A 26,815-nucleotide genomic window follows, 5' to 3' on the forward strand; every position below is an offset into this window, starting at 1 on the left:
AATGGGTTTCTTACACCCAGGGGGTTTTCATCCAACACGCTCTAAACAGAGGAGAGAAACAAATTGGCAAGTACTATGTAGATGGTTATGCAGAGGTGGGGGGTGTGAGGTACGCCTGGGAGTTTCAGGGATGCTTTTATCATGGGTGCCCGACCTGCTATGACCCTAGCGCTACTTGCCCAATGACAAACACTCCCTACGAGGAGCTACACCTGGCTACTGAGGAGAAAATACAGACGTTAAAGTCTGTTTACGGCGTACACACCTATGTCATGAGAGAGCACGAGTGGGTCGAGATGAAAAAATCACACCCCGGGGTAGTAAAGTTTCTCAAAACCTCTGATTTTCCCGAACCTCTCTCCCCCCGACAGGCTCTTTTTGGCGGTAGGACGAGTGCCTTCAGGTTAAGGTACACGGCGGGGGAGGACGAGCGTGTATTATACGCGGACGTCACTTCTCTGTACCCGTATGTCAACAGCGTCTATCCTTACCCTCTAGGTCATCCCGTCATTATCCACAGAGACTTTGATAACCCTGAAAACTACTACGGTCTAATCAGGGCAGTCGTATACCCACCTTGAGGGCTCTATTTACCCTTGTTACCCTACAAAACGTCTAAAGGTAAACTAGTGTTTACTCTCTGTCACACCTGTGCAGAAATCAACAATCAGCAGGGCGCATGCAGACACGATGAGGAGGACAGGGCATTGACGGGGGTCTGGGTCACGGTTGAATTTAACAAGGCCCTTCAGCTAGGGTACAGAGTAGGTAAGATTACAGAGGTGTGGCACTTTGAGGAGCGTAGCGACACTATCTTCTCAGGCTATGTGCAGACCTTTTTGAAAGGCAAGCAGGAAGCTTCGGGGTATCCTCCCGAGGCCGTAGATCAGGAGAGCAGGGAAAAGTACATCAGGGAGTATCGTGATAATCAGGGTATCCAGCTGAACGTCGGTAAAATTGAGGTAAATCCTGCCAAGAGACAGATGTCAAAACTATGCCTAAACAGCCTCTGGGGAAAGTTTGCTCAGAAAAACATTTTGACTCAGACCACTCTGGTAAAGAGTGAGGAAGAATTTTTTGACCTAGTGTTTTCAGGAAAGTACGAGGTCAAATACTTCTCCTTTCTCAGCGACAAAACCGCTATGGTGCAATGGAACTACAGCAAGGGGTGTGTGGTACCTCCTAGTAAGGTAAATAATGTATTTATAGCCGCATTTACCACCGCATATGCCCGCTTGAAAATGTACGGTTACCTGGAGAGGTTGCAGGAGAGAGTTCTTTACACAGATACAGACAGCCTGGTTTATGTGGTGAAAGAGGGAGAGACTCCTCTGGAGCTGGGGGCCTATTTAGGTCAACTGACGGATGAGTTAGGGGGAGACAGCATACAAGAATTTGCCTCCGCAGGTCCAAAGAGCTACGCGTACCAAACCCGTCAAGAGAAAAAAACTGTGCTTCGTGCTAAGGGGATCACTCAGACTCAGGAGTGTTGTGACCGAATCAACTTTGATAGCGTTAAAGAGCTGGTGGAGGGCTACCTGGAGCGTTCGGAGGAGGGTGTCATTGACACCCCTCACCAACAAGTGGTACGCGATAAAAGGGGGTTTCTCTTGAGAAACTCTTCATTTCAGAAGAAGTTTAGGGTGGTGTATGATAAAAGACGCCTGTTTCCTGACGGTACGACTCTGCCTTTCGGATATTAAGGGACTTTTTTTGTTTGTTTTGTTTTGTTTTGTTTTGTTTTGTTGTTGTTTTCTTTCTATGATGGAGGAGGTAAACTTTGATCCTAGACTTTGTGTACCTTTCTCATGTATGATTGTAGGACCCAGCGGGTGTGGAAAAACTTTCTTTGTAAAACGGTTATTGGAAAACTGTGAACATGTGATGGATTCCGTACCTGATAACATTGTGTGGATTTATACGTCTTTTCAACCCATGTATGATGAACTGAAAAAAATGAATAAAAATATCAAATTTGTCGAAGGACTTCCTGACTCTTTTGAAGATGAAAACCTGTTCCCGCCTGATCAAACTCATTTAATCATTCTAGACGATGTTATTTTTCAGGCCTCTGATCACCCAGAGGTGGTTAAAATTTTCACCCAATACAGACATCATAGAAATATGAGCGTCATGATGTTGACGCAGAATGTATTTCATCAGGGTAAATACAGCCACACCATCAGTCTGAACAGTAACTATCTGATTCTGTTTAAGAACCCACGTGACAAATTACAGATTAGTGTATTAGCTCAGCAAATTTTTCCCTCCCAAAAACCCTTTTTCCTGGAAAGTTTTGAAGACGCTACCAACGCCCCTCATGGGTATTTATTGGTTGATCTGACGCCTTCCTGCCCAGAACAATACAGACTGAGAGCGGGTGTGCTTCCTCATCAGTGGCCCACGGTTTACCTTCCCAAGACAAAATTCTGACCTTCCTGAAACCATGTCGGCGCGTTTAAAAAGAAACGCCCCCTTGTTAAAGGCTCTGTACCTCGCCACACCTCAAAAACGTCGGGACATTCTGGCTTACTGTTCTTCGGACTTTATCCAGGCTCTGTGTGAGATTGCTTTAAATGTTTTGAAGGGTAACGTCCCCTTATCTACCGCTCAATACAAAAAACTAAAAAGACAAAAAAATTTCATCAGACTGCTGGCCGATAAAAGAGCCGGCCTGAAGTGCAAACATCAGACTTTGATGAAACAGTCGGGCGGTTTTCTTTTACCTCTGCTTTCGACGGTTGTACCTATACTCGGGGATCTTATCGGAGGACTGGTTAGAAGAGGATGACTATGAAGAAGGCGCATAAAATGTATCTCCTCTCCACCCACCAATTAAACCGTCTGACCCAGCCAGAGAGGTCCATCAGACAACAGGCAGAGAGTGATTTGGATGTTAAAATGAGAGAGATATTGGATGAGCGGGGTTTGAACGCCCATGAAAAAATTAAAAAATACAACACCCTGCTTCAGAGATATCTTAACCTGATCAAACAAGGTCAAAAGGATGAGAAGAAGGTGACGGTGACTCTGCAACGTGATCCTGGGATCGAGCTTTCTGAAGCTGAACGGAGTGAGGAGACAACACCGGAGGACTCAGAGGACATGATGGGAGAGGTGGTGAAAAGTCTAGCCCCACGTGATCGTAAAAATGCGGAGTACATTATGAGAAAATTAACCGAGAGTGATGAGGGGTGGACCTCTAAAGGGGAATTTATTTATAAAGGGACGATTGTAAAAGGATCTCATATGATTGATTTATTTAAAAACCTCATGCAGTGGTCTAAAAAATCTCAAGCCCGTCCACCCGCAGGTTGGAAAAGTTTTCTAAATACTCTGGCAGAAACGAACGTTCCCTTATCCTCCATCCGCAACCCCCGCGCCCGCGATCAATACCAACGCCTGAAATTGGGGGAGGAAGCCCTAGGATCAGAAGAGGAGGAAAGAGAGGAGAGGGAGGAGGGGGAGGAGGAGGCCTCTTTTTCCCACGACAGAGGGAGACGCAGAAGGAAAAAGATGTTAACTCTATCCCCACGCTGGATTCAGCCCAGAGAGAATGAAGAAGAAAAAGTCCCTCAAAGACAGAAAAGAAAATTATCTTTATCCCCACGCTGGATTCAACCTAGAATCGACTCTAAAGCCCTGCGTTGGTTACCCCTTGTGTGAAAAAAAGACAAAAAAAAAAAATGTATAATTGATTTTTCTCAATAAAGAATGTTTATTAATCAAATGCAAAGTCTACAGCGTCTTTTTTTTTTTTTTTACTTTTTTTTTTCTCTAGCACATTTATCTTATTTATTTATTTTTAAAAAAAAAAAAAAAAAGGTCTACAAGACATGCAAGATCTAAACAACAATAAGAAACAACAGCGATATAAAAAAATAATAAAAAAAAACAAACAAACAAACAAACAGAAGATTTAAAGCATAGCACGACGTTTAAACGTTTCTAAAGAACAAGCGCCTTGCTGACAAAACTTACTACGGTTTCTAATACAGCGTTGAAATTTTTTCACAAAGTTTGATGCTTCAAGATCATTTTTTATTGCATCATCGTCGTACAAAGACAAAACTTGTTGAAAAGACAACCCACAGGCGCGATGGTACAGATAATAAACGCAATGCTGACCACATGCGTCGGATAAAGGATTCTGAAGCTGGAGGTTATGGTACAATATCTTGCTGGAGCGATTCTCCAGAAACTGTAAGATGCTACAAGGGTAGTAATTAAAATCAGGAGCAAATCCAAAAGAGTCAAAAAAAGTCCCCGTCCCATCTTCTTCCAACGTCAAAGATAACCAATGTTCCCCAGGTTGATGTCCTTTATGAGTGTTGACGATAAAGTAGGAGGGTGGTGTAAACGAGCGTGTCAGTAGAGGTAGCTGGTCAGAAGCCCACACGCCGCAGAAAACGTCTCCCAGCACTCGGTGCATCAGACTCTCCAGCTGATGGTTATTCTTTTTTTTTTTTTTTTTTTTTTTTTTAAATCAGTAATAGTCCACCAATACCTGGCGTTTAGAATCAATCTCCAGAATAGAGTCGTAACAGGCGTACACGATGAGAGTAACGATGTTTGGCAGAGGCTGTCTAAATCTCATCTCCAGCCTTAAAGAGCCGTTGGAAACCGGGGATAGTGCATCGCTGTCCTCTCCGGGGGTGAGATTAAACACAAACAGCGAGTATCCCCGTTCAAATTCCTCTCTGTCGATGCTCAGGGGTAAATCTTTCAGATGCCTCCCTGTGGCGACGAACATGTTGTAAAACTCTCTGACGGAAGCCCCCTGATTAAATTGAGGCTGGAAAGCTTTAGAGGGCACCTGTCTACCATCCTGGCACAGGGCTAAGTACTCCACATCGTAATGGTGAAAATTGAAAGGGGATAGATTTCTTCTTCCTGTGAAGGCCTCGTGATTCACCATGCCTAATACGATGTATTTAGGCATCGTTCCCAAAAACAGATTCTCCTGGTTACAAACTCTGGAATTCTCGGGTATGGAGTAAGTTTTCACGCTGACGCGTGACAGGGGGTAGAGAGCGTTCCCCCTCAGTAAGGCCGAGGCATGACCTAGACGCACGGCAGGGGAAACGTTAACTTTTTTAATAAATAGAGAAGCCCCCTGTATTTTTAAACGGAAGGTACCGTCTGCGGCGCACATGAGACAGAAGGCGTCGCTGGCGCGAGTAAGTTTGATTCTCATATCCACCGAGTTCAAGAGGAGCCTCTCACTAAAAAGTATGTCGGTGTGGAGAGCCCCCAGCAGGTGAACCTCTCTAGAGTTAACTCTCTTGTTTAGCCCTCTATTAGGCCCGTTAATGGGCACTATAGAGTCCATAGCATCGGCCGTGTCTTTGTAAAACAACCCGGCGCTGAACTGACTTTTTAGCGTTTCCTCCGAATAGTTGAGCAGGGTCTCGATCATGGCTCTGTAAGGGTGAGTGGCGCTGGATTGAGAAATCAGTCTATCCCCGAGAATAATATCGCATTGGCTGAAGATGGTGTTCAGAGGGTAATTGACGAGACCTACAGCGGCGTTGTCAGGCAGATCCGTTCCATCGGCGTTGGTAATCTTGACACGAAGGTGGAGCAAGGTGTCGTTCAGATCCAGATACTTTTCACCGTCTCCGGGAATAAAAAACTCTATAGGACCCCCGTCTGTGATGGCCGACAGGGGCATGATTTCGGTGTAGAGTTTTTCATCGATAGATAGCTGGGTCATGGGAGCTGAAAATAAATCCAGCTCTGCCATAGTGCATTCTGCCGATTTTTGATGTAAAAGAGCCATCTCCGCGTTAGTGATAAAAAAAAAAAAAATAAATAAATTAGAATATGTCCGCCGAGGTCTTGGCAGGGTTCCTTCTCTTGGTAAGGCTTCTATCAACTGATTTTTTCTTTCCGGCGCGCTTGCGTTTTTTACCCGTCATAACACGCTGTCCCGGGGGTCTCTTTCTGGGTCTTCTGGCCAGAACCATCATACCCCCTGATCCTTTTTGCACCCCCTGACCAGAGGCGCCGCTCATTCTACCGACGGCCTGGCTTATCACATTGGAGGCGATATTTTTTGCCGCGGTTTTAAGATGAGGTTTAGCGAGGGAAAACCCTTTTTTCACCAGGGGGGATATAAAGCGAAACAACTTTGAGAATACAGAACCTATCCCCCGCCCGTACATGACGGGTGAGCCGGCAAACCCGGGGAGAGCCCCGCCTACTTGACTTTCATAATAACTCACAAACCGGCGAGGGTCACGCATGACCGCGGCCATTTTTAAACCCTTTTGATGGGTCTAAAATGGAGTTTCACAATAGTCTTCCCGAAGGTAAAGTTGATGGGTTCGTTCTGATCCGATTTTATCTCTATGCGGATGTTTTCAATGTGATTTTTAGCTACAGGTAGATAGTAGGCGGGGTTAAAATACTTTGTGATGACATCCCCGTACGTTCCTTGTACATCGACGATCATCAGGAGAGGAGCGTAAGCGTCACCTACCACCTGAGGACGCACCACGTCACTGTAACAGTAGAGGTGGTAGAATCCTGCCTTTATATCCACCGGGTAGGGAGCCATCCTCTCATTGAACCTGAACCATTCTCCCGGTTTCATTCCCATGACGTAAGACAAGGGTGGTTGAAAACGTAGATGATATTTACCCCCGGCCTGAAATTCAAATCTTTTCTGAATGTGGCTGAACTGTACATAAATATCCGAACCGATTTTTCTGAGAAAGGCGTTCAGCTCAGTCAGAAATTGACTCACGCTCGAGTAATAACCTCCTCTAATCTTTTGACTATGAATCATAACCGTATCCTCATTCTGGTCTTCTTTGGGTTTCTCTCTCCATTCAAAAAACCCCTTCTCTATAGGAACGTTAAACCACGTGTGAGGGTATGAAATCTCCGCTAAGGCCACCTCCCAGGACCCCTCTAAATCTTAATGCTGAGCCAAATCCACCTGATAAGCGGAACTCGTGTTATTTTTAAAGACGTTGAGGCTGGCGTTGGAGGGTAGGGTAATGTAAAAACCCTCTCTAGAGAGTTGATCCATGATGCTCGATGGGTTTTTAACGATAGACTACCGGTTTTTAAAGCTCACGGGGCTGTTTTATATATTTTTTAGGTCGTCGGCATCTACCCAGCTGTTGAATTTCTCAGGCCAGTTTTTCCAGCGCACAAGAACCTGCTTTGTACCCCTAAGCGTACGTCGTTTTAAAATTTTCTCCACTTGATACAGCTTATCCTGACCCATTTTTACTTTTTGCAGCTCGGGTTCATAAAAGGATCCCTCGATAGACTCTCCGTCAAAATCTTTGAGTTTGTATACAGGAGGATAGCGTGGAATGCATTCAGACACCGTAAACACTTCATCCGTAAAACTCTGTTCATATTTTTTATCAAACACCCCTCTCACTTTAGATATTCTCACCGTGTCTCCTACCTTGAAATTCATTTTTGATTTAAGATTATGTATGGGGGTGCTACCGTACAGGTTCTGAAACACCTGAGGGGTATTTTCTGGAGTCACCTGCATCGGCGTCATTTTAATACTACTATGATAGCTATGATTGTAGCTCTTCACCAAGTCTTGTAAGACATCGATATATCTCATGGTATTGTTTGCTGTAAAATACCTCCACATTCTACCTTTTAAGGTACGATTAAATCTTTCAATCACAGAGGCCTTGAGATCGCTGGCTGTGGCAAAATGTATAATACTGTGTTTTTTCATTAAAGCCTCAAAACTCTTGTTAAAAAACTCTCTCCCTGCGTCGGTCTGTAGTTTTACCGGCGTCTGACTTTCCTCAAAAATGGATTCAAAAGCCTTTACTACCTCCGCCGCAGTTTTTCTCTTCAGAACCCGTACATAAGCCTTCTTGGAAAATACATCGATGACGGTTAATAAATAATTAAAGTCATTGTTGTATTCGCTTAAGGCCTGCATGTCACAAAGGTCAGCTTGAAACTGATTTAAAGGTCTAGGAACAAAGACTCTGTTTCTGGTAAAATGTACTCGGGCGGGTTTATGTAGAGTATAAGCATCCTGCTCTGATAAAAAGTCTTTGACGTTTTCAATCCTGACATTTTCCCCCGTTTTATCCTGTACAGCCCTATGGAGTCGGTCTATCCCGCCATAACTACCAGGATGTGCTGGGTCATAGTATACTTGCTTCATAAATCTTGCCTCTGCCATCCTATCTTTTTTATCAGCCTTACCACTCTCATCAAAATCTGAGGTTGGAATGATGACAAGCAGCTGCGTCACACTTTTCACACGTTTCAGCAACAATCTTGACCTTGATGTCATCCGTCTTGATGTTACGAAGCGTCAGCAGGCGTTGAATAGCAGGAATGAATTTACGAGTACAAAGGCCCTTCATCAGTCCTTGAAAGTTATCCTTGTAGTAGTCATCCTCGAGCACGTCCAGACATTGATGTTCTTTCTGGCTGGGGTGTTTCACTTGACACCCGTAACAGGTGTTGCGACGGTACTTGTGGAGAGCATTGTTGAGCAAATGAAGCGCACCCGCCTTCACGGTCTTAAGAAAGAATGTCGATATCCACCCGTCTATTTCATCATCATCATCATCAGAGGATGTGGAGGCCGGGGTCGGGGGTGTGGAGGCTGGGCTCGGGGGTGGGGTCTCCATATCAACAGGGTCAGACTCCGGGGAGGTGGGAATTTCACAGGCGTAATCCTCCATCTCCTCGGCCGTGTCCGTATCCGTGTCAGAGGAGGAGGAGGTAGAGTCCTCCGGGGAGGTGGGAAGCTCGAGCTCCTGGTTGCACTCCTGGTTGCACTCCGTCGACGGGGTTGAAGACCGGTCCTCCATCTCCGCATAGACCGTAGAGGGGGGCTGATCTGTCTGAGAGGCTGTCCCCGTACAGCCCTCCTCTTCACGGGGAGTTGAAACCTCAGGGGTTACCGGCATGACGGTATTGGTAGTGGTGCTTGAAAGAAATCTGGTCCAGATTGGATCCTCACGTATCGGTAGATACGTATCGGTATCTACGTGAGGATCCAATCCTCACGTATCACGTATCTTGCGTCTGGGCATCTCAAATATCTGACAGTAACTCTGTTCAAGTCTGCGTTCTCTACCTCGTCTCACCCAGACCTTAATATAAGAACATAGAGGGGGCGGGGATGGGGTGGGGGTGTGGTTAAGCTGTAGAAGTGGGTGTGTCATTAAAGTTTAGCGTTTTCTTCGTAGCTAGAATATCCTTCCAGTTGCAGCAGCTGTGAAAGAGTGAACTGATCTTCTCAGCCGTCTGATTCATCTGGTCTGACCAGGCCGCTACGGGTAGGACCAGCATCGTCTTAAACACCCCGCAGTCGGAGTTGAAGGCCTCCAAGACAAAGACGTCTGCCACATCCTTCATTGCATGCGTGACAGAGCATGACGGCTCCTTTATCTCGCCCATGCGGAGACTGGCTCGATGGAACCAGCGGCCACAGGCCGCAGATCTTCCCTCCCACGTAGCGCTGAAAAGAATTCTTCTCCTCCGGACCTCACTCGTGGACGGACAAGATTCCAAGTCTTCCCCCCGCTTCACCCGTTTAGGGGTCGGAGGAGAGCTCTGCCAAAGAAATTCAGGCGTAGTCAGCTTCAACACTCCCCAGTCATTGGAGGTCAGGGAGACTGTGTAAGAATCGGGCCCCAACGTCTCATTCTCATCCAACTGATACAGACAGAGCTCAGCCATCTCATACTTGAAAATGTACCCCCAGGATCCACGCAGTCCATAAGGCTCTAGAGACCATTCTTCACGCAGAGACTCTGGAGGAGGCATCTGGGTACGACACAGAAACACCACGCTTTTCCGCGGTGCATTGCAGTCAGCGAGACTACCCATATGCGTAGACTTATCATTGTAGAGGGATACAGGCGTCTGGCTAATCATCGACATCATGGCTCTCTCTACCCTTAACTTTGCCTGCTGCACGTCTTCAGCGATGGAAACTTCTTCTTCTTCTTCTTTACAGTCAACTCCCCTTTTACCGACCGGTTCAGACATGGTGAGTTCTCTTTTTTTTTTTTTTTTAAATAAAAATTCAGCCTGAAGGTACTCTCAACGCAGACTCTCCAGAATTTATTTTCAGTACTCTTACATACCCTTTCAATTTATAGGATGATAAAATTTGTGGGAATGGTCTTGGGCGGAGTTAAGGTATGAAGCGAGGGTAAAAATCTTAGTTGTCACACTCAGAGAATAGAAGTGCAATGCGGGGGGATGTGCGCGCGTAATAAGTCGGACTCCTGCGCTTGTTCAGGTTATTCTGACATTATGCCGGAGCGTCGTCTGAAGTTCAAGGTCTTGTCTGCGGTCAAGAAATATAACTTACCAATTTCACACTTTCCCACGATAACCTAATATATGCATAAATTATGCATAAATTATGCTAATTAGGGTGACCTCTTCACTTTAAATTCTTACCTTCCATCATCAGGTTGCCCAACTTTAAAGTTAACAGGATGACCCATAGAGCGGTCACTCTTCATGGACACACAGCTGGGTTCAGGAGAGTCTGCTCTCTGCTGCTGCATTCTGATACAAATAAAACAGTGACAAAAGCATGAAGTTAAAAGCAACAAGAGGGATTAATCATTAGTTTAAATCTCAGAATTAAATAGATATCTTTCAGAACAGAGAGACTGATGAGTTCAAATTCCTCCAGTGATGAAAAGAGGATGGCAGGCGACTTGGTCATGAGTCAACAGAAGAAGAAGGAAGTGAGGATGTACCACAGGAGTTCTATGGTTTAGTGACAATCTGTACCAACCTCGGTAACTAAAGATGGAACTGTAAACATCCTTCAGATGGATGAACACAACATCAAGCAGCTTTTACTCTGTACAGACTCTGTTAGAGGAGGTACAATGTGATCCATATATCTTTTTAAAAACTGTCCTTGATGCTTTATGTGTTTTCAGAGATCTCATGGCATGAGCTACGTCTTTTTGTGTAATGTCTTCATCCATACATTATTTATTACTTTCTTTGAATTTTGTCAGAGTAAGAGTTCCTGTAAATTATGAGAATAATCTCCTGTCCATTTCCCATCTGATCCATACAGATCCTGATAATAATTTTCAAAACATTTCTGAATTGAATGCGGTCATTTAACATACTGCCCTCTTGATCTGTGAGAGAAAAGCACAAGCACAAGGTGAAGTCAAACATGATTGACAGTCTTTGACAATGAAACAGTTTCCTGTGGGCTGAGGGACAGAACTACTGACTGTATGTTTAGTTCAATTTGTGAGACTGTTTGCAGTTTTAATGAGATGGATTGTGCTGCATGAATAAAAAGACAAGACAACAAACACTGAAATGTAAAACACCTTTTCACTTTGTTTTCTATGTTCTGATTTGATTTTAATGTGGCCTGAGAAACCTTCATTGTCTCTTTACCAAAGGTTTTTCACTTAGTTATGACAGTAAACACTTACATGAAAAGGAAACACGTATACATAACGTGCATTGTATCTCATTTCTTTTCTTTCTTTGATTTTTCTTTAAGGAGCCATTTTAGAATTTTTGCATATGTTACACACACATATTGATATAGTGACCATGTTGGTGTCTTATAACAATGAACTCTTTGACATGTGACTGTTGCACAGGTGTACACCTTGATGTCACTGCTGAAACAATATATTGATTCCTCTTCTCAGGAGAGTCAGATCATAACAAACAGGTTGTCCAGCTTTAAAGTTAACAGGATGACCCATAGAGCGGTCACTCTTCATGGACACACAGCTGGGTTCAGGAGAGTCTGTTCTCTGCTGCTGCATCCTGATACAAACAAACAATTAACAAATCAAAGAGTTTAAAAAGATGAATTTCGACCAGACTGTCAGCAGCTGAAGTTTTAGAAGAATGAAATTAAGAAGAATGAAAATCAGTAAGAAGACAGTGGATGAGTAATATTCTCCTGTTCATCAAAATGTCATCTGATGAAAGATGCGGTCTCATCTTAATTGATTAGTCGACTAATCATTTAGGTCTTTGTTAACTCAGAAAGTCAGTAGTTCACTCTGAATTATTCTGAGCTCTTATTCAGTAGTTGAGTGTCAGATCTGACAGTGAGTGTGAATAATGATGGTAGAGTGATGTGAGTGGAGAACAGTGATGGACAGTTAGAGATCCTCATCTCACCTCTGAGCTTTGGCCTGGCTGTCATGTTCCCCACACAGAGAGCTTTTAGAGGGAGGGACTCCCTCCTCTCTGTCCTCACACTGATCCATAGCAGAGAAACAGCTGCTGGGAGAGATGCACTCAGTCACTACAACAAGGTTTCATCACAGGACACATTAGTTCTCATTTATCTCTCTAACATGTCACAAATACTGTAGAAAACAGTGAAGCAGCAGCTCTTCCCATCAGACACACTGACCAGGTCCATCTGAGGACTATGCAGCCTCTGGGACAGTTCACAACATGGACAGCAAAAGAGCTTTCAGTCAAACCAAGTCTGTCTCAGTGTTGGAAGACGGTTGTGTTTTGGATTAAAATGCACCACAGCTAAATCTTTCAGTCTTCAGTCTTCTTTCAGTCTTTCAGAACAGAGTGACTGATGAGTTCAAATTCCTCCAGTGATGAAAGGAGGATGGCAAGCGACTTGGTCATGAGTCAACAGAAGAAGTCCAACCGGTTCTGACATGCCATGCATTTTTCACTGATCATATGAGCTCAGGTTACAATCAATGTGCTGTTGGTTTAACCTAAGAACCACTGACAGTAATACAAAGAAATCATTCTCAAACTGCTCTCCTTTAACTCATAAAGAAACAATTTATCAAGAATCAAAATCTTTTGTAAAACCTAGAGGATTAAATAAATATTGTGAAACAATCATCATCCAGAAACATTTCGACTGTCCAGTCAAACAGTGATTTAACACAATGTGATCAAAGTGATCATGTTCATCAGACATTTACAGATTTCTCTGGTAGGATTCTCACCTGCTGAAGTCACTTCAGGTCAATTTACAGACACTTTCCACCTTCATGTGTCGAGGAAACATCAGGAGAGAAGAAGCTGCTCATTCTCCCTCGTCAGTCCTGGTGTCTGTGTGCATTTGATCTGAGGACATTGTCACATGCTCATAACTTCAGAGTCCACGTCTAAAAAAACTTCAAAGTGATGTCAAAACCAGTCTAACCTGTGGCAGAAACCCAGTCAATGTCAGAGAAATCACACATCATATGATGTAGTTCTACTATCTGTCCACTAGATGGTGCCAACTGAACATCTAATGAGCTAAAGATCAGCTCAGCATCATCAGCTGCTGTTAGTATCTCTGACCAACAACAACACTCAGACTCTGTGTCAGACAAATATTTCTGTTCTCTGTATCTCTTCCACATTAATTCATTAAATTCAAACAGAATCTGCAGCTGATGAGAAAGGTCTCTCTAAATTCTTTGGCAGCAGCCTACAGAAGGTCTCTGATCTCTTCAGTCCATATTCTACATCCCAACCCCTCAGATCCTCTGATTAGTTACTCCTCTCTCTTCCACGTTCACAGTCAAATCTAAAGGTAACTGAGCTTTTTCCATTGCTGCTCCCAGATGATACATTCCTCAGAGTAAACATTTCCAGAACCAAAGATATGGTCATTGACATTGACACTGATGTGACGAAGGCTTTTCTGTAGAGGTTAAATATTTGACCTTCTCACTGATCTGTTGTTATGGGAATTTAAATGTATGAAACAGGAATCAATCAGGAAACACTGTCAAGGCAGCGAGTAAAAGCAACTTTCTCTGTGTGAGACATTTATAACACAGAGGCTGAATCCATCCTGTCAAATCCAGACCATCCTGCCCTCTGACAGAGATTCAGCTTTCCAAAAGTGAGGTGCAACAGGTTCAAGTTTCCATTTATCTCCCGTGCAATAAATGCTCTTAATTCTAACACATTCCTTTATTCCTTGTTTCTTCTGTCTTTCTTTCTCTTTCCATCCTTCTTTTTTTTACTTTTCTACTTTTCTTCTTCCTGTCTTCCTTAATCTGGATCTGCAGATTATCTTCTGACTAGATGGATTTTTGAGGACCATAATCAACATTAAATTTCTTAAAATAAACATAAAATAAAAACATTTTTCTTCATGATCCCTTAAATCTGATAACTCAAGAAAAGTGAGATATGTACTGAGTTGGACTTTTTCCAGTTTTCCAGCTTTTCCATTAGGTGTGAACCTGAATCAGAATATGGTATTAGAAAAGTACAAATAATGGGTTTTTACAAATATTTATTTCATACACGGAGGGAGAAAAAGTGATAAGAACAGGAAGGACTGATGATGATGGATGCACCAAACAGGAAGTGCTTCCTTCATGTAATGAGTGTCTGAATTACAGCAAGAAGAAGAAAAACAGCTAATCAGTTTCCTTTACACATATTCTTCTCCCTCCTTCCATTCTTCTTTCCCTCCTTTTTTTCCTTTCTTTTTTGTACTTCCTTCTTTTCTTTCTTCCTTTCTTTCTGTCTGTCTTCCTTCTTTTCTTTACTTTCTCCTCCTTTTCTTCCTTTATTCCTTCTTTTTTTCCTTCCTTTCTTTCTCTTTCCTCCTTCTTTTTTTCCTTTGTGCTTTCCTTCCTTTCCTTCTTCCTGTCTTCCTTAATCTGGATCTGCAGATTATCTTCTGATCAGATGGATTTTTAAGAACCATAATCAACATTTAATTTCTGAAAAGAAATATATAACATAAACATTTTTTTTCATGATCCCTTAAATCTGATAATTCAAGAAAAGTGACCCAGATATGTAGTGAGTCGGACATTTTCCAGTTTTCCAGCTTTTCCATGTGAAGCTGAATCAGAATATGGTATTAAGAAAAGCACAAATAATGGGTTTTTACAAAAATTTATTTCGTACAAATATTTTTAAAATTATTTGTTTTTGGGAAGAAAAAAAATTATGTTAAATACCAGCACACAGGTTGGTTACATCGCTATCTCAGTCTCTGTCCTCTTCTCTGCTGTTATGTATATCAGCAAGTCTCAACAAGGGCAGTCACATCAACCTGCCACATTTCCTTATTTGGACATCACTCCCGGAGTTGGGGGTGCTCTCCAAAGATAAAGCTGAGCAACTGACACAAGCAAAGTGTTCTCAAGGGACTCTTCATAACCTGTTGTTCACCTTCTCCTTTCCACAAAGTTAGGTTGTGAAAAGTAGGCAATAAATGAAAAGTGCGAGGCAATAATCACCTTTGAAGTTCTTCTCTACACGTTACACGCTGTGCTGTCTCTGTTTTATGAGTGTTTCAACTCGTGGTTGGAAACAGGAAGCGAACAGTGGTCTCTTGCAGCTAAGTCCACTTTTTGCCATCTAACTATCTAGTCATCCAGCCAACTCACCACCTCCTGACATGGAAATTTGTCACCTTATATAGACATCATCGGTCTTATGGCACCTAATAATGACGCGGATGGGTTTTCAACCTTCCTCTGGAGGTCCTCCATTTTCCCCCTCACTTCCCACTTCCCTACTTCCATCACTATCCTTCTATTCATATACTTTCTCTGATCCATTCATGGAGCAGTTGTGCCTCACCTCCATTCCCTTGCCACTGCCCACTGAGGTCACCACCATCCCTCTGATATTGGCTTCTGTACTTTTGTTGTATTCAACAAAATTCCTTCTCCTACAAACTCCACACCATGCCTTCTCCTCCAGAGTGTTCATCCGAGTACCAGGAAGTTGTTCAAATCAACAGGATCAACACCAGCTGCTTCCCTCTGCAACAAGTAAGCAAGCTCAACAACCCATCTGTGACATCAAGATGACAACAGAGAGAAGACTTCTCGTTAAAAGCTACTAATCCACATGAAATTGAATAATAATAATAATGTCAATAAGAACAAGAAAATAATAAATGTAATAATAAAAGAAATTTATTGCCCCACTTTTAAAAAAAAAAAAAAAAAGGCCTAAAAACTTTTCTATTAAGGACAGATTTTTCTTAATCTTAACTCTTATTACTATTTACTTTATGTTGTGTGTTCTATGTCATTAATACTGTAGCACTATGAGTGTAGTTTCACTATGAATGAAAAGTGTGGTACAAATTAAATGTATTATTATTATTATTATTATTATTATTATTATTATTAATAATAATAATAATAATAATAATAATAATAAGTGTTATGTTTATTAGATGATCAAAACAATTAATGAATAAACAATGGCATAATAAATAACTAATTAATTAATATATGAAGAATAAAATATGATATTAACATATAAAAAATTAAATATATATATTAAATTTAAAAGAAGGCAATTAAATACAATACATTGAAAAAACAATAAAAAATATATATCAAAACAAATCAGTATCCAACTTGTTCCTTATATTCTAATGAATTCTGAGTTTCTATTTGCAAGCTGGCTTTTTTATTTATTTAACTGAATTGTTTGGTTTTTTTCCCTCTTTTTATTTAGGTCACATTACAGCTGACTGTATTGGAATTGTACTCAGATTTTATAACATTATATGTATTAGCTAAAGTCTCACTTTTTACATTGTAGGTATACAGACTTAAATGTGTTTAAGCGATCATATAAAGCATAAAAGTTTTTGTCTCCCTTTAAACCTTTTTCTGTTGTTGATTTTCTATTTGTCCGTCTGTCTTTATATAATCTTTCCTGTTTTTTGTACTTTCTTTGACCTGTGAGTCATTTTATTGGATTGTGTTTTCTTGTGAACTCTTGTTTTAGGTATTACAGCTTGAGAATGTCCTGAAACTATGTGTAATAAGAGCTCTTAATTCTAACACATTTTAAACAGCCTCTTTGCTCCTCACACAGATCAATTCTTTATTTTTTCTTATCCTTATTCTTCTTATTGCTTGCTGCTAACATCCATCCTTTATTTTAGTCTGAATTTCATGTATAGTAGCATCACCTTTAATGTCTTTTATAGTTCTATTATGTTTTTATTGTCTTTTGTTTTCATGGTTTTGGAGGAAATGCTATTAGTCTTTGCAGCTGTTCCTAAACAAACTAACGTGACCAAACATTTCATCAAGTATTATGAGCTTGATATAATTAAAGTATTGCAGTAAAAGTAGTGGTTTGTCCCTCTGACTGATATATTATTATATATGACATCATTAGATTATTAATAGTGAAGCATCAGTGTTAGAGCAGCATGTTACTGTTGTAGCTGCTGGAGGTGGAGCTAGTTTACACTACTTTATATACAGTTAGCTAGTTTAGTCCAGTGGTTCCCAACCTAGGGATCGGGCCCCTCCAAAGGGTCAGCAGATAAATCTGAGGGGTCGTGAGATGATTAATGGGAGAGGAAAGAAGAAAAAACAAAGTTCTGATACACAAATCTGTTTTCAGTTTTTGGACTTTCTCTCTAATCTTTGATTTTTGCTGAAATATTGGATCATTTGAACATTTATTGAAATGAAAGCATGTAAGAAGTTTAGAGGGAAAAATCACTATTTGGTGGAGCTGTTAACAACTCATAGACATGTGAAATGTGACCCCAACTACACACTGCTTTTTGTAAGACGTCAAAAGCCAAAAAGGTTGGAAACCACTGGTTTCATCTTTAACAATGTGTTGTATTTTAAAAGCTTGTTATATTATCTATTGTTTCAGTAAAGTGAAGACGCTTTCAAAAATAATACCATGAATAGTTTTTATTGATGATGGTGTGATAAAATACATGTGAGAACCATAAAAACACTCTGGGCTTCCAAGGCTGGACAGATGTTATTTTATTAAAACATGAATAGAGCTGCATGCTGCTCATTGGATCCTGACAACAGCAGAGTCAATGAAGACAAATCAATGAATCATGTAGAAAGAAAAATAATTGAGAGTTTGAGTCTGAGACAGATCTGCTTCACAGTGCAGAGTGTGTGTGATGTTTGATTTCAGCAGCTGATCTTCAGTCAGCAGAGTTTCTGTACACAGGAGAGACTCTCCCTCTTACAGAGGACACAGAGACACTGAGGAACCAGACCAGACTGTGAACCCAGCATACAGAGGCTGAGTGAATGTGGTGTTGAAGGTGTGGAGGTGGATCAGTGTGTCAGAGGAGACTCTGTAGAAGGACACAGTGCCAGCAGGATAGTCAACATACACTGCTACTCTGTTAGAGGCAGAGGAGGAGGAGGAGTGGGAGGAGGAGGAGGAGATGATTGTTTCTCTCTTATTGTGAGAGACAGAGTAACCACGATGATCAGAGCAGTACAGTCTCCAAGACTGATCATTCCGTCCAAGCACACATTCATCCCTGTCTCCTCGCCTGCTGATTCCTCTGTAAGTCACTGAAATATAAACGTCTCCTCTATACTCGACCTCCCAGTAACAGCGATCAGTCAGAACATTTCTACACAACAGCTGAGGACACATATCAAATCTGTCTTGATGATCGGGATATGACTGATACTTCTCCACATGTATCACCTTCCTGTTGTTGTCAGACAGTTTGAGTTTTCTGCTTGTTGTGTTTGTGTCCAGGTCCAGGTCACAGGCGTCTGATGGAGAGAACAAGACACAATACAGCTGCAGTTTATCATCTGTTGATTTATTAACAACTTTACTGACAATCACTGAAATTAAACCAGTCAAACTTAAACCATCTCCATGACAACTGAGACACTCCATCCACTGAGGGAGGCCATGAGATGTAACTGAAAATTTGGAGATACAGAGTAAGTGGACCTTTTGATGAGAATTTTTTGCCAAATTCAATCTTAAACTTCCTTCCTGCTGCGTCTGATGTTTGCCTAAATGTAAATTCAACAGTTCAGTTAGAACATTAACAGTAAACATGACAGTGAAGATGTCAGTAATATTCATGTTTTTTCAATGAAGTTTGGTGTAAAGTGAAGGTCACTGCACATCAAGTCTGTTATTTTCATCTCAAACTGTGTTATAAACAGATTTTTGTCCAAATGCTCCAAACAGCTGAAGTCAGTATGAATGAATGCAGGAGAGACATGAGTGACATTTTGGAGCAGGTAGCACCACCATGTGGCCATTTATAAATCATTTCTCCTTTAACTCCTGAACTTTGACTAACAGAAGGAAATTTCTGTTTAGTGGATTCATTGGTTCAAGATAAATGTCCATTTAGGCCACGCCCATTTATGTCAAAACAGATTTTGCTTTTGAAACTTCTTTTACATATTTCATCTAGTTTTTCTCAAAGTTCTCATGAATCAAACTGAAAACACACTCACACTTCCTCAGACCAGGTTTCAGTCTCTGCAGTCCACTATGGTCCACCCTGGAAGAAGACACAAAGTCACAATCAACTTCACACACCTTCACTGCTATCCACCATTAAACATGAACCAGAGTCCCTCAGTTAGTCAGAGTGTCCGTCCATCTGTCTATACCTGAGAGTGTCCATCTGTTTGTGCATATCTGAGACTGTCAACCTGTCTGTCCATACCTGAGTGTCCACCTGTCATTCCATACCTAATAGTGTCCACCTGTCCGTCCATACCTGAGAGCGTCCAATCTCCAGTGTGGATCCTCCAGTCCAGCAGACAGCAGCTGCTTTCCTGGATCTCTTGGATGATTGTAGCTCAGATCCAGCTCTCTCAGATGGGAGGAGTTGGACCTCAGAGCTGAGGCCAGAGAAGCACAGCCTTCCTCTGTGATCAGACATCCTGACAGACTGAACACACACAAGAGTTGATCTAATGAGTTTAAAAAGATTCAAGATTTAGATTCAAGATTTAGTTTAATGTCATTTTGTTTACACAAAAACCGAAATGCTGTTCAAGCGCACTCAGCTGATTTAGCTCTCTCAGCTAGTATTTCTCATAGCAAAAGTCTTTGTTATGAATGTCCAAAAGAAACTGACGATCATAGACATATTTCTCCTGCATGCCACATGTTGACACAGTTGTAGACATAGACATGGACAAAGACACTGCATAGCTGGAACTAGGAGAGGCCACCACAAACAGTGGTTGCACACCATCACACCAGTTCATGGAGAGAGAGAGAGAGAATACCACCAACAAGGACCCCTATATTTCTCATCTTGTCTTCACAAAATAACTTTTCTGTTAGTTTCCTCAGTGCAGTTTCTCCTTTGGAATGTTGGTAACAGTGGCAGGTAGCAGATAGCAGTTGACAGCTAGCTAGTCGTTTTGATTTAAAAAAATATATCCAAAGATCCCATCTCCAGTGCATCCACTCTCTCTCTCATTCCAGAACTAAACTCAATAAACAGTACTTCAGGCCTTTATGTTTGTTGTGTGTGTTACACTCGGCGCCCCTGCTGTATGTTGGTGTCATGCAGATACATTTAGGTTAGTAGTAGGAGAGAAAGCACATGTTCCTGCTGGAGGCTGCAGTTGCTGAAGCTCAGGGTTTAATCTGATGCCATTCTCTTTTTACTTTAGCAGAAAAAAATTCTTTAAAGTTTAATATTGTTTGACAGCATGTCTAAAGATAGTAAGATTTAATAGAAACTTACTGATGTTTTATGTTAGTTCATATTTTTTATTCCACTGATGTTCACTGTGTGATTGCAGTAATTTAATTAGCCAATTTAGGGCCAAATCTACATTTTAAGGTCCTATTCACAAACGATTTTGAGCTAATGATATGCCGGCCCAAACATGCCTATAACATTTCACAGCTGAATGCAATTTGCTCTTTTTTGCATCTAACTGAGTGAGCAGAGCGGTTTCCAGTGTTTCAGGCTTTTCCCCACATTTCAGCACATAGATTGATCCATAATGAAAAGTACAGATAGCACTAAACCCTCAAGTTATGCGTATTTAATTAGCAGAGGTGCTCAGACACAGAGCCCTCCACAATCACAAACCAACTTTCATGTATTTTTCTTGTTTTTCTTCTCTACTATTTTGCATTTATAACATAATCTACTGAAATGTGCATGAAAATAGGCTACAGCTATTAATGTGACTCAGGCAGGTCTGAAACATGTTAGATTAATGTCTGTATCTTACAATAATATTGTTCCAGTGTCACTGAATGTATCTGGGATTTCACAGAAACATCAGTACTGATGTTCTAATTGTTGCCCACAGCCATCTGTGTGTCATAGTTAGCTGCAGCATCACACAACAGCTGAAACAATAAGTGCATCTCCAAACTGAGAAAGAGGCTGTCTGCATTTACTCATGTGGCACAGCAGCGGTAACTTCATTAACACTGGATGGGTCAGGATCTGATGGTAATTAATATTCTGCACATCTACACAGATCAGCTGTTACACACAGATTCCAGGTTTATATAGTGGAATTGTTTGTAATAAAGCAGCCCCTTACTGTATGGATGAATCTTGAGCCCCATCCATAAATCTGAGATAAGCCCACAACCTCACTTGATCCCCCCCATCCCTGACTGTAGATTTCACCATTAATATCAATTCAATATCATTCAAGCTTCACAAGCAAGATTTGAAGGGAGAAAGACAGAGAGGGAAAGTGAATGACGAGTGAGTGTCCGTGCAGTTAACACCAATTCTCTGAAGATGCTAATAACTCCACCCTAACTGTGTGTGGCTATTAGCACCGGTGTATGTGAATTAGACTGTTTTTGCAGTAACACTTATTTGCATAGAAAGGGGCAATTTTGCACCAAATCTATGAATATTATCTAATTTACATACATGCAAACGTAACATATATGCACTGCTTGGCAGCACATTTTGCACTGCATTTCATCCTGTGTGGATGCTTTGTGAATTATCCGCTATCTTTTTGTCTCATTTGCACAGGTTTAGCAGTCACAAAAGCCACACAATCCTCTTGTGGATTTGGCCCTTAGCATCTTCCATCATACTCTATTTCTGATTTAATTTCATTCAGTGATTAAACATTTCATTTGTAGTATTTTCCAAAAACATTTTAAATGTAAAGAAAATGACATGCAACAATTCCTGAGCAGCAGATGTGCTTTGTATGTTTACCTGCATGTAGAGGACATGACAATAATTCTGTGTTGTATGTTTTCTGTTATTCTTTCCATTATACTAGATTTTCATGACTTTATGCCCACTGAGTCTTCATTGAAGATTAAATGACAGAAACATATATCCTGACTCATATGTTAGCATGAAAGGAGTTTTACTTACTGTATACTTGATATTACAACACTTCAGCTCAGACAGCACACATAACCTTTTTAGGATCAAAAACTCTTCCTCTACACTAGAAACTGGGAGAAAGACAAAATATTACTTTAAATACATAGTAATTAATGACCTGAGAGTTTCCAGTGTACAATGTGGACTCTTCAGTCCTGCAGACAGTAGCTCCACTCCTTTATCCCACAGGTCATTGTTACTCAGATCCAGTTTTCTCAGGCTAGAGGACTGGGAGCTGAGAACTGAAGACAGAGCTGCACAGCTTCTCTCTGAGAGGTTACAGTCACTCAGCCTGAAGATGGTTTAAGAATTTTAAGCAGTCTAGTCACATCATTTATATATGAAGTGAATAAAAGATAACAGGGTCATCATTTTCAAACATTCGAACACTAACCTGAAAGTTTCCAGTCTGCAGTGTGGACTCTCCAGTCCAACAGACAACAGCTCCACTCCTGAAGCCTGCAGGTTGTTGTTACTCAAGTCAAGCTCTCTCAGACTACAGGACTGGGAGTTGAGAGCTGAGGACAGAGCCTCACAGCTTCTCTCTGAAAGGTTACAGCCACTCAGCCTGAAGAAGAATTACCAGAACAAAAGAAAACAAAAATTAGTTTTCTTCCTTGAGCAAAAAATATAATTCATTAATCTGGATAATTCTGTGTTCACATACAAAGCTTTGTTGGAGGCTTTGACCACTGGCAGCAGCCTGAGAAGAGCCTCCTCTGAAGCACAGTATTTCTTCAGGTCAAACACATCCAGATCTTTTCCTGATGACAGTATGATGAAGCACAGAGCTGACCACTGAGCAGGAGACAGTTTCTTTCTGGAGAGACTTCCTGAACTCATGTAATGTTGTATCTCCTCCAACAGAGAACAATCATTCAGTTCATTCAGACAGTGGAACAGATTGATGCTTCTCTCTTCAGATAGATTCTCACTAATCTTCGTCTTGATATACTCAACTGCTTTCTGATTGGCCTGTAAGCTACTTCCCGTCTGTGTCAGCAGACCTCGTAGGAGAGCCTGATTGGACTGCAGTGAAAGACCCAGGAGGAAGCGAAGGAACAAGTCCAGGTGGCCATTTGGACTCTTTAAGGCCTCGTCCACAGCACTCTGGTAGAAACATGCTGATTTGCCTCTGAACACTTCAGGTAACCTTGATGTTGTTTGTTCTTCTGCCAGCAGGTTGATTCCAGAATTGATGAATGTCAGGTGGACATGAAGAGCAGCCAGAAACTCCTGAATGCTCAGATGGATGAAGCAGAACTCCTTGTACTGGTACAGCCTGCTCTCCTCTTTAAATACCTGTGTGAACACTCCTGAGAACACTGTCGCTGCTCTGATATCGATGCCATACTTTGTCAGGTCTGACTCATAGAAGATCAGGTTGCCTTTCTGCAGCTGCTCAAAAGCCAGTTTTCCCAGAGACTCAATCATCCTCCTGTTCTCAGCATTCCAGTGTGGATCTGTCTCAGCTCCTTCATCAAACTTGACGTTCTTCAGTTTGGTCTGAACCACCAGGAAGTGGATGTACATCTCAGTCAGGGTCTTGGGCAGCTGTCCTCTCTTTCCGCTTTTCAACACATCGAGAACTGTAGCAGTGATCCAGCAGAAGATTGGCATGTGGCACATGATGTGGAGGCTTCGTGATATCTTGATGTGGGAAATGACTGTGCTGGCCTGCGTTTCATCTGTGAATCTCTTCCTGAAGTACTCCTCCTTCTGTGGGTCAGTGAACCCTCTGACCTCTGTCATCATGTCAACATACTCAGGAGGGATCTGATTGGCTGCTGCAGGTCGTGTGGTTATCCAGAGGCGTGCAGAAGGAAGCAGTTTCCCCCTGATGAGGTTTGTCAGCAGCACATCCACTGAGGTGGACTGGGTAACATCAGTCAGGATCTCATTCTTGTGGAAGTCCAGAGGAAGTCGACACTCATCCAGACCGTCAAAGATGAACACAACCTGGAACTCTTCAAACCTGCAGATTCCTGCTTCTTTGGTTTCAGTAAAGAAGTGATGAACAAGTTCCACCAAGCTGTACTTTTTCTCTTTCAGCACATTCAGCTCTCTGAAACTGAATGGAAATGTGAACTGTATGTCCTGGTTGGCTTTGTCTTCAGCCCAGTCCAGAGTGAACTTCTGTGTTAAGACTGTTTTCCCAATGCCAGCCACTCCCTTTGTCATCATTGTTCTGATTGGTTCATCTCTTCCAGGTGAAGCTTTAAAGATGTCTTCATGTCTGATGGTTGTTTCTGGTCTTTCTGGTTTCCTGGATGCTCTTTCAATTTATCTGACCTCATGTTCATCATTGACCTCTTCAGTCCCTCCCTCTGTGAGGTAGAGCTCTGTGTAGATCTGATTCAAAAGGGTTGGGTTTCCTGCTTTGGCAATCCCCTCAAACACACACTGGAACTTCCCTTTCAGGTTAGACTTGAGTTTACGTTGACACTGTGCAGCACGAGTTCCTGAATGAACAAACGACAATTTAAATCAGTGAGTGGATCCTACAGAAAGTCTAGGAATCTGAACATGTAAGTGTGTCTGTATATTCCTCCTCCATAAGTTTTATTCAGCTCATCAGTGGGGGACAAACAGCCACTGATCTGATGCAGATGTGTGCAGCATATTTACTTATTACTTATTATTTGAAATTTAAATCTCTCTCATGTTGCCTCCATTTCCTCTCCATCATGTTAAATCTGTTAAAATCCTCTTACCACTCTGCAGACGGTCAGCCAGCTCCTCCTGCTTCATTCTCCTCAGGAAGTGCAGTGTGATCTTCAGAAATGCCTCTCTGCTGCTCCTCCTCTGCTCTTCCTCCTCACTGTTCAACACCTCCTCATCCTCACTCTGACTCTCTAAGCCTTCTGCGTAATCTGGACTCAGACCCCTCTGGACTCTCTTCAGCTCGGTCTTCACAAAAGTGACAATGTTCTCCTCCAGCAGCTGGAACAGAAAGATAAACCGAACATTTAATTTAAAATGGTAAAACACAACATGTGATTCATCTGTCAATCTGAGGGCCTGCTGGTCTAAACACAGCAGCATGGACACTGTCAGGACCTGAATGGTACTTTAGTATTTCATCTGTGGATGATGGTGTGTTTGTACATGTACACACCCTGAATATGGGGTCCAGGTGTGTTTGATGCTGCTGGGCAGACTGATCACTTGGAACCTCTGAGCTCTTCTGCTGAACTCTGTGGAGAAAACATCATGTTTAAGGACATTTAATGGCTCAAATCTGCACACAGCTTATTAAATGTGTTCAGTCATGATGACAAAATGAACCCCTGTAAATGCTGCTCTGATTACTTTATGTCAAATTCTTACCTGTGATCAGCAGGTTGTCCATCTTTAAAGTCAATATCGCAATCCATAGACCGGTCACTCTTCATGGACACACAGCTGGGTACAGGAGAGTCTGCTCTCTGCTGCTGCATCCTTTTACAATTAAAACAGTGAGAAAGCCAAAGAAATGAAGGAGTAATTATCAGTTTAAATACCAGAATTTCATAGAAATCTGTCAGAACAGAGAAACTGATGAGTTGAAATTCCTTCAGTGATGAAAAGAGGATGGCAGGCGACTTGGTTATGAGTCAACAGAAGAAGAAGGAAGTGAGGATGTTTCACAGGAGTTCTATGGCTCAGTAATAATCTGTGCCAACCTCAATAACTAAAGATGGAACTATAAACATCCCAGTCCACTCTTCAGATGGATGAACACAACATCAAGGAGCTCTGTTGTTACTCTGTACAGATTCTGTAAGAGGAGGTACAAGGTGATCCATACATCTTCTAAACATTTTCTGATTCAAATGGGGTCATTTAGCATATTGCCCTCTTGATCTGTAAGAGAAAAAAGGAAAATATCCTTTTTTTCCCCATTGTCCTCTTTTTTAGTGTTGTTTATTTGTTTGGAAGAGATGAGGGGGAAGAAGAAGGAATTAAACTAGGTATAAGGTGTGCCTGATGGAGCTGGCCGGGTACATGATTGTGAGCTATAAAGAGGTTGGGACCAGGTGGATTAATATTGTAATTATATCAATGTATTGTCTGTTAAATTGAATAAGATGAAATAAAAACAGTGAAAAAGAAAAAAATAAATCAGACCACAGAAAACAAAGTGAGGAGGTGTGTTGCATATCAGTGTTGTCCTGCAGAGGGCAGCAAACACCTGCCAACATTGAATAAGAAGCTCTGTGAAAGAGGGAGCTGAGTCTTTTTGAGATGAAGATGTTCCTGTTAAACTGAAAAATTATCAGCTGTCCAATCACAGCTTGGAGGCAGTGCCATGGGCGGAGCTTATCAACACGAGACGAGGTGAAGTCAAACATGACAGACAGCCTTTGACAATGAAACCATTGCCTGTGGGCTGAGGGACAGAACTACTGACTGCATGTTTAGTTACATTTGTGAGGGACTGTTTGCAGTTTTAATGAGATGGATTGTGCTGCATGAATAAAAAGACAAGACAACAAACTCTGAAATGTAAAACACCTTTTCACTTTGTTTTTTGTGTTCTGATTTGATTTTAATGTGTCCCGAGAAACCATTCATTGTCTCTTTACCAAAGGTTTTTCAGTTAATTATGACACAGTAAACACTTGCATGAAAAGGAAACACGTATACATAACGTGCATTGTATCTCATTTTATTTATTTCTTTGATTTGTCTTTAATGAGCCATTTTAGAATTTTTCTCATCGTC

General features: G+C 41.6%; 2 protein-coding genes across 2 annotated transcripts in view; both read right to left on the reverse strand.

Annotated features, from left to right (window-relative positions):
• LOC122986896 (NLR family CARD domain-containing protein 3-like) overlaps window positions 1–26,815 on the reverse strand; it is a 1,497,050-nt gene that overhangs the window by 470,179 nt on the left and 1,000,056 nt on the right. The gene's annotated exons all lie outside the window — the stretch shown is intronic.
• LOC122986883 (NLR family CARD domain-containing protein 3-like) lies at window positions 17,699–25,545 on the reverse strand. Its single transcript, XM_044358374.1, is given in 9 exon segments — window positions 17,699–18,506; window positions 19,215–19,261; window positions 19,484–19,657; window positions 22,227–22,400; window positions 22,503–22,676; window positions 22,776–24,570; window positions 24,826–25,051; window positions 25,227–25,305; window positions 25,439–25,545. Coding segments are annotated over 9 exon segments (3,285 nt in total). The 5' UTR covers window positions 25,504–25,545; the 3' UTR covers window positions 17,699–17,955.

The sequence above is a fragment of the Thunnus albacares genome, chromosome 1, assembly GCF_914725855.1.
Source record: "Thunnus albacares chromosome 1, fThuAlb1.1, whole genome shotgun sequence".
Lineage (NCBI taxonomy): Eukaryota > Metazoa > Chordata > Actinopteri > Scombriformes > Scombridae > Thunnus > Thunnus albacares.